The sequence below is a fragment of the Panicum virgatum genome, chromosome 1N (assembly GCF_016808335.1).
Source record: "Panicum virgatum strain AP13 chromosome 1N, P.virgatum_v5, whole genome shotgun sequence".
NCBI classification, from domain to species: Eukaryota; Viridiplantae; Streptophyta; class Magnoliopsida; order Poales; family Poaceae; genus Panicum; species Panicum virgatum.
In genome coordinates this window covers 48,929,768-48,947,515 of record NC_053145.1, presented here as the reverse complement: position 1 = coordinate 48,947,515, position 17,748 = coordinate 48,929,768, and the positions used below count along the sequence as shown (strand labels likewise).

General features: G+C 50.9%; 2 protein-coding genes across 2 annotated transcripts; one reads left to right on the top strand and one right to left on the bottom strand.

The window, feature by feature from the left end:
* The first annotated feature begins 10,316 nt into the window (after positions 1-10,316).
* Positions 10,317-12,283, top strand: LOC120656330 (protein HHL1, chloroplastic-like). Its single transcript, XM_039934390.1, has 6 exons — positions 10,317-10,699; positions 10,808-10,945; positions 11,097-11,183; positions 11,286-11,333; positions 11,647-11,842; positions 11,962-12,283. The coding sequence occupies exons 1-6, from the start codon at positions 10,430-10,432 to the stop codon at positions 11,973-11,975; spliced, it is 753 nt and encodes a 250-aa protein (XP_039790324.1). The 5' UTR covers positions 10,317-10,429; the 3' UTR covers positions 11,976-12,283.
* A 74-nt stretch (positions 12,284-12,357) lies between these two features.
* On the bottom strand, positions 12,358-15,469 carry LOC120656329 (26S proteasome non-ATPase regulatory subunit 6-like). Its single transcript, XM_039934389.1, has 8 exons — positions 15,209-15,469; positions 15,008-15,122; positions 13,939-14,029; positions 13,698-13,843; positions 13,382-13,601; positions 13,197-13,305; positions 12,928-13,096; positions 12,358-12,814 (listed from the first exon to the last, which is right to left on the bottom strand). Exons 1-8 carry the CDS (start codon positions 15,351-15,353, stop codon positions 12,640-12,642), a joined length of 1,170 nt encoding a protein of 389 aa, XP_039790323.1. The 5' UTR covers positions 15,354-15,469; the 3' UTR covers positions 12,358-12,639.
* Between the last annotated feature and the right edge of the window lie 2,279 nt (positions 15,470-17,748).

The window sequence follows — 17,748 nt, the reverse complement described above, 5'->3', positions numbered from 1 at the left end:
AGACGGTGGCGGTGACCTCGTCTTTGTGACTTGGCGTCACTTAGCCTTTGCTTGTCGGGAGCCTTGGAGGCGTGGCAAGACGGTGATCAAGCGAAGAGACTCGGCATCACACTTGTTCGTGCTGGACAAGTGGCCGTGGACGTAGGGAGAGACTTTGGTGTCCTAACCGAACCACGTTAAATCATGTGTCTTGGTGTCTTCACGGGAGTTTGCATATCCTCTCCCTTACCGCTTTACTTACCGCATTACGTTTCCGCATTTACTCTTTCTTGCTTACCTTTACTTTTCTAGTTAGTTTGATTAGGATTGGCTATAGGTTGCAAGTCTTTTGGGGTAAGTAGAGGGTAGCATAGATAAACCTTAGTCATAACTAGCATGTGTAGGACGTGTTAGGTTTATCTTATGCAATTAGATTGAGCCCTAGGTTAAAAAGCGATTAGCGACCCTATTCACCCCCTCCCCCTCTAGGGTCGGACACCACGGTGATCCTTACACCAAGCGATGATGTCACTGAGCAAAAAATGATGTGGATGACGTAGATGCAGCAGACCCAACAAGACTGGCAGAGGCAGCGGAAGGAAGACGAAGCCAGTCAAGCTCCCAAAGACGCTGAGAATCACACCGACGAGGGCCAGTACCAACCAGGAGACCCGTGCGGTCTTGAATACAACAAGAGTCAGAATCAAGGATCACATGACAACCATGATCAGTGAGCTGGCCAGCAGAGATAAGCTGCATGGTTAGTTTGGAAACATAGAAACATCAGAAACATGAAAAGAGGGAGACAAAAGAGTTCCCTGCCCCGCAACAGAGAGAGATGAGCCATCCGCAGTGTGAACAGTGATAGGAATAGATGGTGTACTAATGGAGAGAAAGACTGGTGTGATCAGAAGTCATATGAAAAGAAGCACCAGAATCTAAAATCAATGGAAAAGTACCTAAAGAAGACTGAGAAGCAGTAGCAGCATCTGACGGTGCAGAGGACTGAGTAACAGAACCAGCAGCTCCCGGAGGCGTAGAGGCAGCGAGGCGACGAAGCAACATGAGCATCTCCTGTGTCTCAGAACCAGCAGAACTCCGCTGAGAGCCTCCAGTATCAGAACCACCAGCACTACCTGTACCCTGTGAAGCACGACCACTACCACCTCGGCGAGACTGATCTTTCTTCTTCTTGAAGAAAAATGCCTCCACATGAGTTTTCTTACCACAATAATCACAGTGAAGACGACCACCCCCTCCTCCCTCAGAAGAAGACGCTGCTGAAAGAGGCGCCTTAGGTGGAGGGGCGACAGCTGTAGACGAAGAAGACTGAGTAGCCAATACTGAAGAAGACGAAGACTGCAATAGACCAGCACTACGAAGATGAAGCTCCTCATTACGAATAGCAGCAAGAGCCTCCATAAAAAAAACACAAGGCACGCGAGAGACCAACTGAGCTCGAAGCTGCTCAAACTCATCACGAAGACGACTCAAAAAGTCATAAGTGTGCCTAGTCTCTAGAGCAACCTTCTGAGCCTTACACGAGTCACAAGTGCTGGGTGACAGTGGAGGACCAATAGAATCAAACTGACGCCACACTGTAGACATCTGAGCATAGAAATTATCAACTGTAGAATCACCCTGGCGCAAGAGCTGCTCCTGACGTAGAGCAGCAATATAGGTAGACTGACTAGTAGGCTCATAACGCTCATGAAGAAAAGCCCACGTCTGATGTGCATGCTCAAAACCAACAATATCTGCAGAAATCTGCTCCTCCATACTGGCAGCAAGAACAGCACCAGCACGAGCATCCTCATCCAACCATGTCTTGTATGCAGCAAACTGAGACGTATAGGACTCCACACTAGCATCATAATCATCAAGCATCTTTGTCTTCACATCATCAGTAGCCTTATCAGGAATAGTAGGCTTGACAGGAACAACAGGAGGAGATGGGCAGGATATATCACCAGTAATAAATTCCCAAAGACGAAGACCACGCATGTGCCAGCGCAAACGAGGAACCCAGTCGCGATAGTTGGTGCCATTGAAAAGTACCAGACATCGCATAATCTGCACACCACCAGATGACAGAACGGTAGAAGACGTCATCCCAAACAGCAACGGTCGTCGGCAAGAGCGCAAATCAAAAGCGGCGGTCGACAGCGAGAGCGCAAAATAAGCGGCGGCAGCAGCATTTTTTTTAGTACCCTACTGACGAGCCCGGGGCAGAGTAAAACGACAGAACGAGTCGACAGCAGCCACCAGATCACAACAGTAGTCCTCTCTATTTTTTACAATGGAGGCTTACCTCTGTGAGGCTCGATTGAACTCAATCGAGCAGCAAAACAAAGCAAGCGCAGAACAGAGGAACGAACGGTGCGCAGAACAGAGGAGCCAACTGCGCGCAGAACAAAGGAACCAACGGCGGCGGCTCGTCCCGTCCCCGCGAGCGCGCGTCAGGTGGATGGATCCCACCCAACGGGCGGCGGTTCCCAACAAGCGGGCGCGTCCAGGGGCAGGTGGCCGGCGGTGGCGACAGACAGCAGAGGATCCCGCGGTGCGTCCCTGGCGGCGCGTCCAGGCGGGCACACGGGTTCCCGGCGGCGTGTCCCGACGACGAGGTAAATCCACGGCGGCGCGTCCCGACGATGAGGCGAATCCTGCAGCACGGCACGGCGGGGGTGCAGGATGTCAAGTGGATCGATGGGTGGACGGGCGGGTAGAGGATTCGATGGGGAAGCTGCAGAATGATGCAGGTGATGATTGCACGCAAGTGCAAGGTGCGGAGGAAGATCAAGGAGAGAGAAAACGATCTTTAACCCTAACTCTAAAATTTGGCTCTGTATACCATGTCATAAATAACACTTGTATTCTTCATGAGGGCTCTAGACCCGAATATATACATGTACAGGCATTAGAAAATATGCACAAAACCCCTTATACAATGAGGAAATACAAAATATACATATACATCTAACAAAACACGCTACACATCTCCACGCCTCAAATTCCGTCACGTACAGATGCACTCACCTAAAGGTGAGATCTGGAGGATTGATCGGCGCCGAACTCCATAGCGGCACGGAAACTAAGTAGGCACTGGGCTTCGAAGTGACCACCCTGGTGTCAACCTCGTAAAAAAACACGAGAATATGCAGCGGATCCGGCGATCAAAGGTGAGAACAAGATGGACTCTGAAGACACACGCGGCCTGTTCCGTCAAGGATTTGGCTAGCCAGGGCCCATGAGGAGATCGGGCCTAGCTACTAGGCTGTTCAATCAGATCGCCCGGCCGGTCGGTTCAGAGTTCAGACGGGGGCCCGTTCAAATGTTCTTCTTCCTTGCTACTACTTGGCCGGAGACCTTTCGATTTTCAACGATCTCATCCTCACCTCGGACGCGTTTGGAGTTGGTGGCCCCGTCGTCGACGATGAGCCGATCGCCGCATGAATGAATCGACACGACATGGGGATTCGCAGGAGTTGACGCCTAGCTTGGTGGTTTGGCTCGAATAGCTGCAGGGGTTAAATCATTGCATTACTACTCGTTACTGCAAATACCCTGCTTGCTTTGCCTCTTCAGAATGGTGGCGCACCGGGCCGCCCCGCCTCTGGCCTCTGCTGGTGGTCCTCTGTCGTGATGAGCGGCCCGGCCGCCGACGGCCCAGTCCACTTACAGTTGGTTCCTGGGCCGTGGCAGCCCAGCAGGCCGGCCTGTGTCACGGCTCCAAGATTACTTTTGGCTGGCCTGTTTTGGTTGAGGATCTCATGAGTTTTTTTTATTTTTTTATTTTTTTCGATTTATCAAAAATATATGTCGTGATTTTTTTTTTTCAAAAATGCCACCCAGCCGCCGGTTCATCCGGCGGAAGGTTGTTACCGCCGGATGAACCGGCGGTAGGATCGTACCGCCGTGGGCCATGGTGGGTCGGACCTTACCGCCGGTTGAAACGGCGGTAGGTGGAACCTCCCGCCGGATGATCCGGCGGTAAGCACCTACTGCTGTTTCAACCGGCGGTAAGGTCCGGCCCATTAAAACCGCGCGCCCGCTCCCCCCAGCGCCGCCACCCGCCCACCCGCTCCTCCCACGCCGCCGCCCGCGCGCTGCCCATGTCGACGATGCCGATACACCGTCGCTGGGTTCCTAGGTACGAGTTATATTTGTCACATATTTTAATTATTTCCTTAACCGTTTGTTCTAACTTGATTTTCATTTTCGCGATGTAGGTTACGCGCTTCAGGTCTTCTCTTGATTGCGCGACTTGTGGAGGGAGATATGGCCGACCCCGCACGTCGACCTAGGGACAGGGCTCCACAGTTCCAGTTCGACATGTCCCTCCTCGCGGCACTTCTCGACCGTTGGCGTCCGGAGACGCACACGTTTCACCTCCCGGTCGGTGAGATGACCCCTACTCTTCAGGACGTGGCGATGATTCTAGGCTTGCCGTGTGCTGGACGAGCTGTGGGTGCAGAGGACGTGGGACTCTCGTGGCGCGACGACCTTTTGGCTCTCTTCACCGGGGTTCAGCGCAACGAGCTAGCGTTGCCGTACCGGCCCTTGCCTGCGAACCACGCACACGGACCGACAAAGAGATGGCTCCTACAGTTCAGTGTGAGTATATAAATGTTGATTCTTTCCGTACTTATATTGATATGTATTTGCATTGATGACTCGTACCATTTTGAAGGCGGACTACATGAGGGTAGACACAGACGACTTTACGGTTGCCAGGCACTTCGAGGCTTACTTACTGTGGCTGTTCGGCTGGGTCATTTTCTGCAGCTCGCAGGGTGACTCGTGCCCCAAACAACTCATTCCTTTGGCGAGGTCGATAGCTGATGCTCCACTTCACGAGATGCCACAGTTCAGCTGGGGTTCTGCCGTTTTGGCTGCGAGTTACAGGGGTCTTTGCACGGGCGTGACGAAGGTCTCAGCAGAGGAGCCCATTTTTGTTGGGTGTCCTCTACTGTTACAGCTCTGGTCTTACGAGGTCTAGTTGTAGCTGGTACAAATTACACAATGCAGATTAATTTGACATTAAAATTACAATAACAATTGCACTGGCATGTACATGGAATACGCTAACGTCGTGTTCCGTCTAGACCTAACGTGACTTAGGGAATATGAAATTCGAACATTACATGATACTCATCTACTGAGTGCACCGAGGATACTTCCCCTTCCTAATAGCCTCGGGTCCCGCCTCCTTCGCACGGCGGGCCCTCTCTCGCTTCCTCTCCCTATCAGCTTCACGCTCCTCCGCCTGCCGATGTTCCACTTCTGCGAACCTCTTCTGGATCTCTTCTTTATCTTTCTTGCGCTTCTCCTCTATTTTTTCCTCTTCCAGCATTCGCTGCCACCTTTCCGCAGCCCACCTTGCTTCGCTCTCAACGTGTTCCTTAGCTTCGGTCGATTGCTCCGTGTCCAGCCACTGTATGAAATCACAAAGAGGTGGTGGACTCTATTTCCAAGCAGAGTTAGAATTAACATACTTAACTCCGAAGGCGCAAACTAGATAGTGCGAGGTGATACCTTCGCTTTGTCCTTGCCGTAGCGTTTTGGCGGATCGTACTCGTAGTTCTCACACATGAAGAACCTCCTGCCGAAGTCATCGCCCAAAACTTTAGACTCCATCAGCTTGCACAACGAACCGCAGAAGCACATTGGAACCTACACTCCTTGAGGCACAGGTTCTCTAATCTTGTTCCACGGAATGTAGGTAGAACCAGAGAAAGACATGGTGGTCGTGCGGGGATGGCTAAAGACTTCGTATGAGATGGCTACTGACTTCATATGAGATGGGGCGATGTTCTATTTATAGATGGAGCTATTTGGTCTATAGGCATGGTTCACGCATGTCTATTGCCGTTTGAAACGGCGGTAGGTACTCCCACATTTTTAATTATAGTGGGGGTGCAGAAGAATCTGATGCAAGGTGACAGGACATCGAAATCGTAATTGAAACTCATGAATATCATGATTATAGTTAAATCTAATTTGTAAAAATTTTAAAAAAATATTTCCCTAACCTCCGCTATCTCTATTATTTTCTGAAATATCTCTAAACGTAAAGAAAATAATTACAGTCTTTAAAATAATTATACAATTAATTACAGCAGTGAGAGCATATAAAATAATTAAAAAAATTGTGGGAATGCCTACCACCGTTTCAAACGGCGGTAGGGCGCTGGCCGTCTACAGGGCAGCTACAGCCGGCTATAGCCGCGCTGTAGCCCGGCGGTAGCACTTACCGCCGGTTCGTTTGGCGGTAAGGAGCTACCGCCGGATCAAACGGCGGTAAGTTCCATGGGCCGTGGGCCACGGATCTTACCGCCGATTCATCCGGCGGCAACTCCTTACCGCCAAACGAACCGGCGGCAGGGTGACATTTTTGCAAAAAAAAATAGAGACATATATTTTTGATAAATCGAATAAAAAATAATATAAAAATAAAAAAAATTCGGATCTCATGGTATGTGCTGCTGGGATCGCAAGGTCGCCGGCTTCGTCGAGGATAGACCATGCAAAGAGATAAATACGGTGGCTTCGGGCAAACTAGAGCAACGTCGAGGGGCGTTCACGGATTTGCGGTGACGTGAAAATGGCTGGAGGTGATCACGCGCTTCCTGACCATTCGAAAAAAAAATCCAACCCAACCCAACTGGATTAATGTGTGGGTCGGACATGGATTGAAATTTTGAACTCGAGAAAAAATAGGCTAGGATCGAACTTTTTAACGAGAAATGTGGCCCTACCTAAATTTTATACACAAAAAATAGGTTCGATCCAACTCCTGATCATGTGTCGGCTTGGGCCAAAAAATCCAGCCTGTCTGGTCGGGTCAGGCCGGATACAACTGAAGAAAAAAGTGTCGGATTTTTTTTTATCCGACCCGACCCGATAAACAATCAGATTTATAGGTGAGGACGGTGAAAATGGCCGAAGGTGAGGAGATGCATCAGATGCGGGCCAACGAGCTTGTCCAAGCCTAGCTCGCTGGAAACGCTCGTGAATCTCAGTTCTATAAAGCCAGGTTAGGAACCTTTTTGCATTGTTGGAGGCAGGCTTAGGGACTCGATCACTGATCAGGGAACCAAACAAATTATGGTTTGCATTACATAAGCCTGTCGAGCCTCTTAGCCACCCTACCAATCGCACCCTTGGTGTTTACCATCTGTTTGCAGGGGAGCAGCTGCTTGGTTTACTTGTTCGATCGAAGGAAACGCTGAGACTGCAGGGACACGAACTGCCCAGGCCGGCAACGGCCAGCCCGTACTGTCCCAACTTGTCTATTTTGGTCGAGTGCTGCTGCAAGCTTGTCCCATGTCACAATCACAAGTTCACAACCACACAGTTTGAGCAATGCAACCATGCCTCATCAGATTCCCGTTTTCCGGCGGGGGAGACGGAAACATATTCCCGCCTTTTGGTGGTGCTTGGGTAAACAAGCAATGAGGCAAGGCGCGAGGCTTGCTTCGTGTTCGAGTTCTTGTCGGGAGTCGGACTCGGACCGGCGGAAGCGCGTGGCGGCGACCGCCTCCGACTCGAATCCCTCCCCCGGGGACGATTAAAACCACTCCATGCCTCCATGCCGATCCCGTCTCGTTCCTCGATCTACAATTCCACATCCATCCTCCCACTCGGTCCTCTTCATTCTCCCGGCGTCCGGCGAGAGCAAGACTCTCTGCTCGTTCCTCGCGCGGCGGCGAACCATGGGAGCCCTTCGTCGCGCCGCCCCCGTTCCCGGCCCCCGCCCGTTCTCGAAGCCTTCTCGGGGAGCAGAAGCGGCGCCACCAGCGGCTCGCAGCGCGATGGCGCGGCGGGAGCCGGCGTCGATCCGCCGCGCCGGCGCCGACCGGAAGCTCTCCGTTCCCAGCACGAAGTGCGCCAAGCTCGTCCGCTACAGCGTCGACGTCGGGATGGGGGCCGCGCCCGTCGGCGGCAGCGACGCGCCCAAAGCCCGCCCGTTCGTGAAGCGGCCGCGGACCCTCGAGACTGCTACCTGTGGGGCGGTGGCGCGGGCTCGCCGCGCCGGCGCCGACGAGCAGTTCTTGGTGCCCAGTCCGAAGCGCGCCAAAGTGGCCCGCGACGGCGTCGAGACGTCCGTCGACCCTGCGCTGGGGACCCTCCGGAAGAGGATGGCCGCGGAGATCGACGCCCTCCACGTGCTCCTGAGGAAGGCGGAGCTCTTGTCCAGCGGCAAGAACGGCCGGTCCATGGCGGCCGCCGAACCACGATCGGAAGCGCCGGTGAAGGCATCCATCAAGATGCCGCCGGCGAAGCGGACAAAGGTTTATGCTATTGCCAAGGTCGCTAAGCTCGAGACCCCTGACCCTGACGACGACAACGAGCTCATCGACATCTGCGGTGGCGTCTCCCCCGTCGCGATAGCCCCTCCTGTCTTTTCCCTTGAGAAGGCGGTCGAAACCGGCAACAGTGAGATCAAGGATCCCCTGGAGGACGACAACGAGTTCATCGACATCTGCGGCGGCGTCTCCCCCGTCGCGGTCCTCAAAGCTTCCCCTATTGTTTCCCTGGAGAAGGTTTGCGGATCCGGCAACAGCCCGAGCTCAAGCAGCGACTCCGGAAGCTCATCTTCGAGTGATTCAGATTCAGACAGCGACTCAGAGAGTAATCCCAACGAGACTGTCGGCCTCCCGGTTCCACAGGCGGTCCTTCCCGTCGAGGAGAACGGAACATCCGCGCAGCCAGCGCCGGAACCGGCATCGGAGGTGGTGCGGCGTCGTACGGAACCAGAGAAGCTCCCCTCGGCCGCTCTGATCGCCAAGGCGAAGGTCCGCCGGCAGCTGCTGGAGATGGAGAGGGCGGCGCTGCCCGACGAGAGCATCAACCCGCAGGACCTGATGGATCTCTGCATCGCGGAGTACGGTCGTCCCGGCGTCATGCGACAGCTTGGGCTCTTCCTCAAGGCCGACGCGTAGCAGAGCGCTGCAGATGGAGCAGGAGTAGGATAGTTGTAGCCATTCAGTGATGGCTCCTCGGCTATGCATGTGTAACTGACATGTCTGAATCCTGATGTGGTATGTATTGTTGTGCCAAGCATGTAACCTGAATCGAGTATCACCTGAGAGTAAATGTCTGAACCGATTTATGTTGTGCCGTGTAGTTTAGATCAGTTGTCGCCTTGTAGTATTTAAAAAAAAATGTCGCCTGACAGCAAATGTGCTTCAGGAGTGACGGAGCATGCCAAGTTGTTTGTCCGTAACCAGTATACAACACAGGGGCGAAACTAGAGCTGAATCGAGGGGGTGCTCTGTTTATGGTTCTACTGCTAGCTCTCTAATATATATATGGTGAAAATTTAATGATTACCATTGAGTTTCATCTCGGTGTGGGTGCCCGGGCACCCCTACAACCAACGTAGCTCCACCCCTGAGTATACAGCTGAGGTAATCCAGGCAGATCAGCTGCCCAGAACCACGCCACGCGACGAGGAAACAGAAGCTGCCGTGTGGCCATGACCACTGATAGCGTAAAGCAGTGGCGGAACCAGAATTGAGTCGAACCCCGGGCCGAGTTTTAAATATAGACGTTCACAAACTCACAGTTCAAAAGATACATGAAAATATAAACGGAAAGATAGATAACATAAAAAAGCGTCATCGCGAAGTAATATATTTATTCTTCTTCAGCAATTGATCCAAGTCCTTCTTCAACAATTGATCCAAATCCAGAGGTAGAAGCTACTGCAAAATGAAAAAAATTTGGGCCGAAACCCGGGCCATGGCCCGGGTGGCCCGGGGTGTGCATCCGCCCCTGGCGTAAAGAGCTGCTGGAGCCACTGCTGAAGCTAGAGGAGAGCAAACTAAAATGGCGAGTTTGATTGGAACTGTGACGAGGAGCTTCAAGTTCAAGATGTAGAAACTGCTTCAAGTTTGATTGTGACGCACGAGCACCTGACTAGTGAATATAACAATCGAGGAACTGCAACAGCTTCAACTCCTCTGGTGACTGGAGCAGAGTCTCTACAAATCACATGAGGACATACATCAAGTTCTCGAGATGCACAAACTGCATGTTCATATTGTGATGATTGTTGGCATTAGAGATGCTAGGACGAAATGGTGAGATTCAAGTGGAATCTTGTGTCTATGCTACGAAAATTCCAGTATCTGATACGCAGTACTTCCACGCAAAAAGAAAAAAAAACAAAGAAAAGTAACAGCCGGTCTTGGAAGCAAGAAATTCTGGCAGATCATCAGCTGCTCAGAAGCTATCCACGTAGGCTGAGCAAAACCCTCCCGGCGGAAAAGGATTCGAGAGCCGCAGAAACATACATAACTCTCACTGACACTAGGGCCCACAACTGTGCGAAGGCCCCACACATCAGTAGTGTCCTCAGCTCCCGACCACAAGAAGATACGCTTGCTTTATCCTCTCCTGCTCCTTCGAGGGACGCGCAGCGCCAGGCAGCGAGGCATCATCCATGGAGGTGGTGGGCGGCGTGTCGCTGAGGCCGCCGTCGGCGCAGGCGCCGGCGCGCATCTGGCAGCTGTCGTCCGTCGACGTCGGCGGGCGGTGCTTCGTCCTCAGGGCGGCGCCGCGGAGGCAGCCGGCGAGGCGCGCGCTGGTGGTGGAGGCCCGGGGGAGGAGCTGGTCGGAGCGGCAGATGCTGCAGCAGCGCCGCGCGCCGCAGCTTCCCAAGGTCGAGGACGACGGCAACCCGCGCTTCGTCATCTTCATCCGCACCGCCAATGTCCGTGGCTGTCTCCATCCCTCAATTTGTTTCTGCTTCCTAGTAGTCATTTGGTTTCTTGCTGCGAATTCAATGGCGCTTGACCGAGGTCTGTGCCTCCCGCTGCAGGTCTACTTCTGGTACCCGCTCAACGTCATCACCGGCGGCACGACGGCGAAGATCATGCTCGCCGCCAAGGATAACTTCCTCGGCAAGTACATCTACAAAGACACGCTCGCCAGGAACCTCGCTGCCGTCATCTACAAAGTAATCAACGCCATCAGCAACTCGTTGCTGAATCTTTAACTACCATCTAGTAGTTTCGTACTTGCACAGACCATGTACAAGGCATCCACACGACCGCACGAACTATCTATTAATGGTGCTAGTAATTAGCAACTTGTTGTTTGTCTGAAAGGATGAGGATGAGATTATCGACACGGCAAAAGCGCAATACCGTGTGCTGAAGACCGAAAACGAGTTTCGATATGGCTACAAAGTTGTGGTAATTTTCTACTCGAACCTCAATTGCAGAAGCATGAGTTGTTTGGTTAAGTTTTGAATTTGTCAATAAGCAGTTACGCTCACTTCTCATTTGCATGAGCAGGAGAATGGAAACATTAGGTCTGCGCTTACGACAAGTAATGTGATCGAAGTATGTTTCCTGAACTTTATCAAGTTCTATCACAATCAAAATCCCAGAACCAGACCCCCACTGTTGTTACGTTTCAATTATGATCTTACTTTATCCCGAGCTAATTTATGAGAAATATTACTTAATTATTATCTGCATACTACTAGATAGTAGCTCAAGAGTCAAGATATAGTGTCTTGGGAAAGTTCTCCTAAGCATAAGTTGCATCCAAATCAGTATGGAAATTGCATCTTTGATAGCAAATGATGACATTTTCAGTAAACATGTTCTGAGCATTCTGGCAAGTCATGAATAATAACACTCCTGATCTCAGCTTCCAAAGAAAGACGAGCTCAAAACTGTGGTTGACAAGGTGAAGGACTTCTTTGGAGACGTAACCGCTGGAGCCAAAGAATCCTTTGCACAGATCACAGGAACTGCTGAAACCAAAGAAGAGGAAGCAGAAGGCAAAGAAGAGAAGTTCCGCTCAAAGAGACGAAAGAAGCAGCGGAAGTCGAAGCAGAGACTCAGTAAGTACATTGAGACTGCTTCAACAATGCAGCATCACTTGTGTAAACCTCATCGTCATCCTTTCTGTAGCCATCAGACACCGAGTCTAATCACGTGATTTCCCGTTTACATCTTGCAGAGACGGAGAAATGATTGTCACTCAGCACATCAGGGGTCGTCAGACAAGTGAAGCACAGGCTGAAGTTTTGCCATCTATGTCCCGGAGTTGCTCTTTAATTTCTCCAGATTTTATTTTATCTTATTTTTGCAAAGAGACAATGTGTAACCTCCTTGCGACTAACGAGTGTAATGACTTCTCACTACATCTCACAAAATTCGGTGAAGGTTGCAGGTCTTGCAGCTGTATATTGATTTAATTTCTTGGGAGTTGAAAGTGAGTTGTTGTACAGTGCGGATATGAATTGTATCTTGTTGCAGTTGAATTCTCTTTATGTGTTACATATCAAGCACTTTATATAGGTTGAAAGGGGACCAGTGTCCATAGTATGTCAAGTCAGTATCTTAACGGAGAATGTAATGCATAGAACCACATATATAATGAGACGTGAAAAGAAAAACCAAGGTTCACCACAAAAGTAACGTCCATGGGATTGAGCTGCACCTTCCTCCTATAAAGCCATGGGATACATGTAGTGAATTCACGATTAACACACAAGTTCTCTTAGCAATTTGTTCCTCACACAAGAAGAGCAATGCTCATGTCTTATGAAAGTCGAGGTGGATAAGTTGAGCTCACCCTTCCAGTGCAGGAAACATTGGCAGGGCACTGAAGGAGCTCCAACAGAAACAGCAACTCTTACAGGTCAATGACTCGTGAAAGCTTCTGTATGCGGTTCAGCAAGAAGTCCCCTTGCTTGATGGTCGCCTGGTAGAAAGCGTTCCTCTCATCTGGCCGGTTCGTCTCAAGAACACCAGCAACCTTATCAATCTTGCAGTGAAGCTTCCCAGCTGCAATGAACCGTGACAGTTCCCTACAAGTGAAAGGATCAAAGGAAGACCTCATGAATACAACAGCAACAAGAAAAAGAATTAAGGCTAGCAGGAATTACAAAGATAGAACCACAGCAGCTGATACAGCACTTACTGGTCAATGAAATCAACAGTCACACCAAAAGCAGCAGCCATTGCTTCCATTGTTACACTCTTGTACGACTCCAAGAATTGTGAGTAGACAACAGTACGCACTTCCCGCATGTAGTAGCGGAAATGAGGCTGAAGATAACGGTCTAACTTGATCTGCTCTGTCAAGCCAGCTGGAAACAATCAAAGACCATAGCACTGTCAGATACACATACAGTGCACAACAATCCTAAAATAAGAGCTTGGACAAGCTATTTATATATCTGAACTTACAGAATGCAACAAAAAACGACTTGTACTGGCAATTGTATAGGGAATTGAGGAACTCAGAGAGGTGAGGTACTTTGCCGATCACGGCCAGGATTTCTGGCGCATCTACCACCTGTCAAATTTCTTGTTATTGAGGAAATCATGATATGATGATAAGGAAACAAGGCAGACTAGATAGAGTTGAAAACCTTTTGTTTCAGAGATACACGATCCAGTGTGATGACACTAGTGAGGACAGTATAAAAGATGAATGTATCATATGGGAATAACTCATAAGTTGTGAAAGTCGAAATGGAATCTAAAAATAAGCTGGCAGCTTTCTTGAAGTTTCTGGTTGCCATGCAGTACAAGCCTTCATACACTTTCAATCTGTTCTTTCTCTCCCAGTCACCTCCTTCCTCAAACAAGCTTCAATCAGTAAAAAAATACACGGTAAAATATCATGACTGGTTACCCTGTGAGCCAAATGACAGAATGGAACTTACAAACAAAGATAGAGCTTACTTCTTTGCCTTATCAATGGATTTTGAGATGAGATCAAAATCCATGTAGAAAAATCCAATCTGCAAAGTGTGAAACACAAGATCCATCTTTTGGCCAACAGCTACAGTCTTTCCTTCAGTAACTTTAAGTTGTTCCAGGGCCTTTTCCTGAAATAAATCAGTAACGGTTTAAGACGTGTCAGCCATAACTAGGGGTTTTGTGAACAAGGCCACAGATAATATTGAAGAAAACAAATCTGTACCTTCTCACCAACCCTTATAAAGTACAAGGATTTGGCAAGATGGGCTTCACGTACTTCACTCTCACCCAAATTCTCCTCAGCATCAGCAATTCTTCATGACAATTTACAAGGACTTCGGTTTCAGAGGAAGAAAACTTGCTTGCAATTTAAATCGTAATATACATAGAATGGGAAGTCAAAGCAATGCAGAATCATCATATGTAACCACTGAAAAGAGACAAAAATCTGCACCAGAAACTCTTCAGGGTTCTGCTAAAAATTCTACTTTAGTTTGTCATCATAACTTGCTATTCTTCACAATAAGATCCTCATCCTAACCTCATTAATACTGATTACTTGGCATAAATTCCAACTTGATTGGTTTTAATTCCTGTTACTTAAGGTGCAGAAGGTTATTTTTTATATCAATTGGATGGAACATCAATGGCGCAGACTGTGGTGTAGTCTCTAGAATCCCTTACTACTCTTCACCAACCCCACTTATACCATTTAACAGAAATACAAAAAACAAAAGCATGTAAATCCATAAATGAGCATAACAGCAGATGCAGGGGTATGCAAACCATCATCAATGGCGCAGACTGTGGTGTAGTCTCTAGAATCCCTTACTACTCTTCACCAACCCCACTTATACCATTTAACAGAAATACAAAAAACAAAAGCATGTAAATCCATAAATGAGCATAACAGTAGATGCAGGGGTATGCAAACCATCTCATAGATACCAAGTAGATCATAGTGTGGACATAAGTGTTGAACACAACTAGGCACAACTTTTACAAAAGTTGCTAGATTTTTTGCAACAACCTATTGAAGTGGCACAATATTAACCTCACCCCAAAAAAGGCCCAATCACAAGCCACCTATCCAGTGCAATGCAATGGCAAGTTGTACCGCCTACTTCTAGCATCCCAACTAAGCTAGTCTCATTAGCGAAAGAGCCCAGCACAACCTGAGTTATCATCACCCCCAAAATCATCCACATACATGCACGGCACTAGATGAACCATCAACATGGCAACGACAAAGGAGCCACATCCAAGCAGAAGACCACGATGAAGCAACTCACTTCTCATCGAGCTTGCGGATCTCGTCGTCGATCCTCCCGCGCATCTCGGCCAGCAGCGCGGCGTCCGGCTCCAGCACGCCCGCGGCGACCAGCGACTCGAACAGCGGCGCCATGTCTGTCGGTTCCACAGAAAGCCAAATCACGTCAGGGAGCCGCACCTCGGAGGAAGCGGGGAGAGGAGAAGGCGGGGCGGCACCGTACCGTCGGATTTCACGGCGTCGAGGACCTCGGCGCGGAGGGCGACCTTGGAGAGGTCGTCGACGGCGGGGTGGGAGAGAAGGAAGAGCTTGTGCGCCAGCACCAGGTGCCGCTCCTGCTTCCCCTCCTCGCCGGCGCCGCCCTCCATCTCGCTCGCTCGCCGCCGAGGGTCTCGCTTCCGTTCGGCTCTCGCTTCGGTGGCACGGCGAATCGGGGGTGCTCGGGTCTGGGGGATTGCTGGTTCGGGCTGCTGGACTTGGGGATTTCTTTTTTTTTTTTGAGGGGGAGTTGGGGATTTCTTATGGATGGAAACGTAGGCATCCGGCGGCGATAGCCCATGGGCCGGATTTGTCGATATCGCTCTGTTGGCTTCGTGGGAGTCCGAATAAGGTACATCCTGGCCGTCGGTTTGCGAATTGGACGGTCCACAGCTGCCTAAGGGTGGACGGTAAATGAAATACCGTCCACCCCTGGCCACTGTTGACTGCGACGAGAACACCCGCCGGCGAGCCGAGAGCGGGGCAAGTACAAAGCATCGCGGCCTCTGTCTGCGCCGTTGTGCGCGCTCGCGTCGCCGCTCGGCAGTGCGCCAGCGTTCCATCGTATGGTCTGTGCGCTCCGATGAGGGCGCCGCTCGCGAGGTGCGGTTGCGTCCACGCCGGACGCGGCGCCATGGTGGAGGGAGAAGTCCACTAGCATTTGGATGCATAGTTTTCCTATCTGTGAAGTCATCCTAGCTGCTATAATCCCAGATCGATGGAGCAAAAGAAGGATTTCCCCTTATCACAGCTACTCTTCGAATCTAGTGTTCGATTTTACCTACTCTACTGCAATATCAGCGAGGAGAAGACCACAATCAAGCAGCAGAGTAGCATGGTGGGAGTGTGTAGGGCGTGCACCTCGTTCGACGCGTGATAGATGTGGGGAAAGGGTACTGCGCCACCTCGTCTCCGCGCTTGCCGCTGACCTCATCGCCGGTGGCCTCCTCCTTCTGCCTCGGCGGCAGTATCCAACCTAGCAGCCATGGATGCAAAGCGGAAATGAGCTGAGATGTGTTCAGGAGGGTCTGTAAGAGAAGAACGAAGCGCATCCGATTTTCCCGGAAGCAATCGCGATTTTCCGGCCGGATCAAACCAATACCGGCTCGGGAGCTCGCCGGACGCCGGCGAAGCAGCGCCGCGGGATCACGCCGTGACGAGAGCCGAGAGCGCGGGAGCTCTGTCCGCTTCTCTGGAGTCCGCATCGGATGTATCCTGGCCGTCGGATGCTGATTGGACGGTCCTGAGCTGCCCTGGGGGTGGACGGTAAATGAAATACCGTCCACCCCTGGCCACTGTAGGCGGCGGCGAGTCCACCCGCCGGCGAGGCGAGAACCGGCAAGCGAGGCCAGGAAGAGGGAAATACTCCGGAGCAGATGCTAAGAGCGCCGTCGATGCACTCGCCGCCGCCGCCGCCGCCGCCGCTACCGCTACCAAGAGAGCACCGCTGCCTCTGCCTGCCCGTTGAGCGCGCGCAGTGCCGCTTCGCAGTGCGCCAGGGCCAGGCACGCCTGCCGGTGGTCGGCCGCCATGGCGGTGCGTGTGCTCGGAGTGGCGCGTCCCACGCGGGAACTCGGCGGCATAGGCATCGGGCGCGGGGCCGTGGTGGAGGGAAAAGTTGGCCGCGGGGGGCGGCGGTCACGTTCGACGCGCTGGTGGACATGGGCGGTGGCTGCCTGCTGGTGTTAGGTCCTCAGGTCTCCTGGAAGGAGGGAGTGTGGACGTGCGGTGAGGTGGGCCGTCGTCGCCGGGTGTGCCGGCGCCGTGACGAGGGGCGACGCGATGCAGAGCGCGGCGACGTACGGTGGCACCGGGACGCCGGCGACGGAACTTCAGGGTCGGGTGGCATGGCGCTTTCTTCCCCTCCGCTTCGGCAGGATGTGCCACTTCAAGTGTAACTGCGTAAGCCATCTTGGAAACGATATGGTCAATTGATGTGCTTCTCTTCTGTGATTCTGTCATCGGAATGATAATTCTGTGCCTCGTGCATTGGCCTGGTAGAAACTGAACAAATCTACACTATGTAGGCAACAAAACTACAAAAGTAACATCGTGTTAAATTTCAGTTAAGGCATGCCTTGTCAGTGGTAATAGCTAGTAAAAGATTTGAAGGGAAAATCTACTTTCAAGATTTTGAAGAAAGAAAAAAAATCAAAGCCGCCAAATCAGACATGGATTATTCAGATCATCAGATGTGATGCAATGCTATTTGAATATTTTTTTTTGGGACGGAGGGAGTATATATCGGCCTCACATAGTCTTGGAATATATCTATAAAACTATCTCTTGATCAAAAGATAGCTCTTCTCTTTTCTCTCTTTCTCTCTCCCACCTAGACAAAATATTATGAGTAAAATACATGTCCGGTCCTCGAACTTGTCAAGGTATGCTAGCCCGGTCCCCCAACTTATAAAACAAAAAAATTTAGGTCCTTAAACTTATTAGGTATGTCATCCCGGTCCCTAAATTTAGAAAATCGGGAATCCAGGTCCATGCAATGAATAA

Excerpts from the sequence above, each read along its gene's own strand:
- LOC120656329 (XM_039934389.1), bottom strand. The coding sequence starts at position 15,353 with ATGGAGGGCGGCGCCGGCGAGGAGGGGAAGCAGGAGCGGCACCTGGTG. Across the intron at positions 13,097-13,196 it reads GTCGTTTTTTGTTGCATTCT|CTGGCTTGACAGAGCAGATC; the intron begins GTAAGTTCAGAT and ends GATTGTTTCCAG. Across the intron at positions 12,815-12,927 it reads ACTGTTGATTTCATTGACCA|GGAACTGTCACGGTTCATTG; the intron begins GTAAGTGCTGTA and ends TTTCACTTGTAG.
- LOC120656330 (XM_039934390.1), top strand. The coding sequence starts at position 10,430 with ATGGAGGTGGTGGGCGGCGTGTCGCTGAGGCCGCCGTCGGCGCAGGCG. Across the intron at positions 10,700-10,807 it reads TCTTCATCCGCACCGCCAAT|GTCTACTTCTGGTACCCGCT; the intron begins GTCCGTGGCTGT and ends CTCCCGCTGCAG. Across the intron at positions 10,946-11,096 it reads TCGCTGCCGTCATCTACAAA|GATGAGGATGAGATTATCGA; the intron begins GTAATCAACGCC and ends TTTGTCTGAAAG.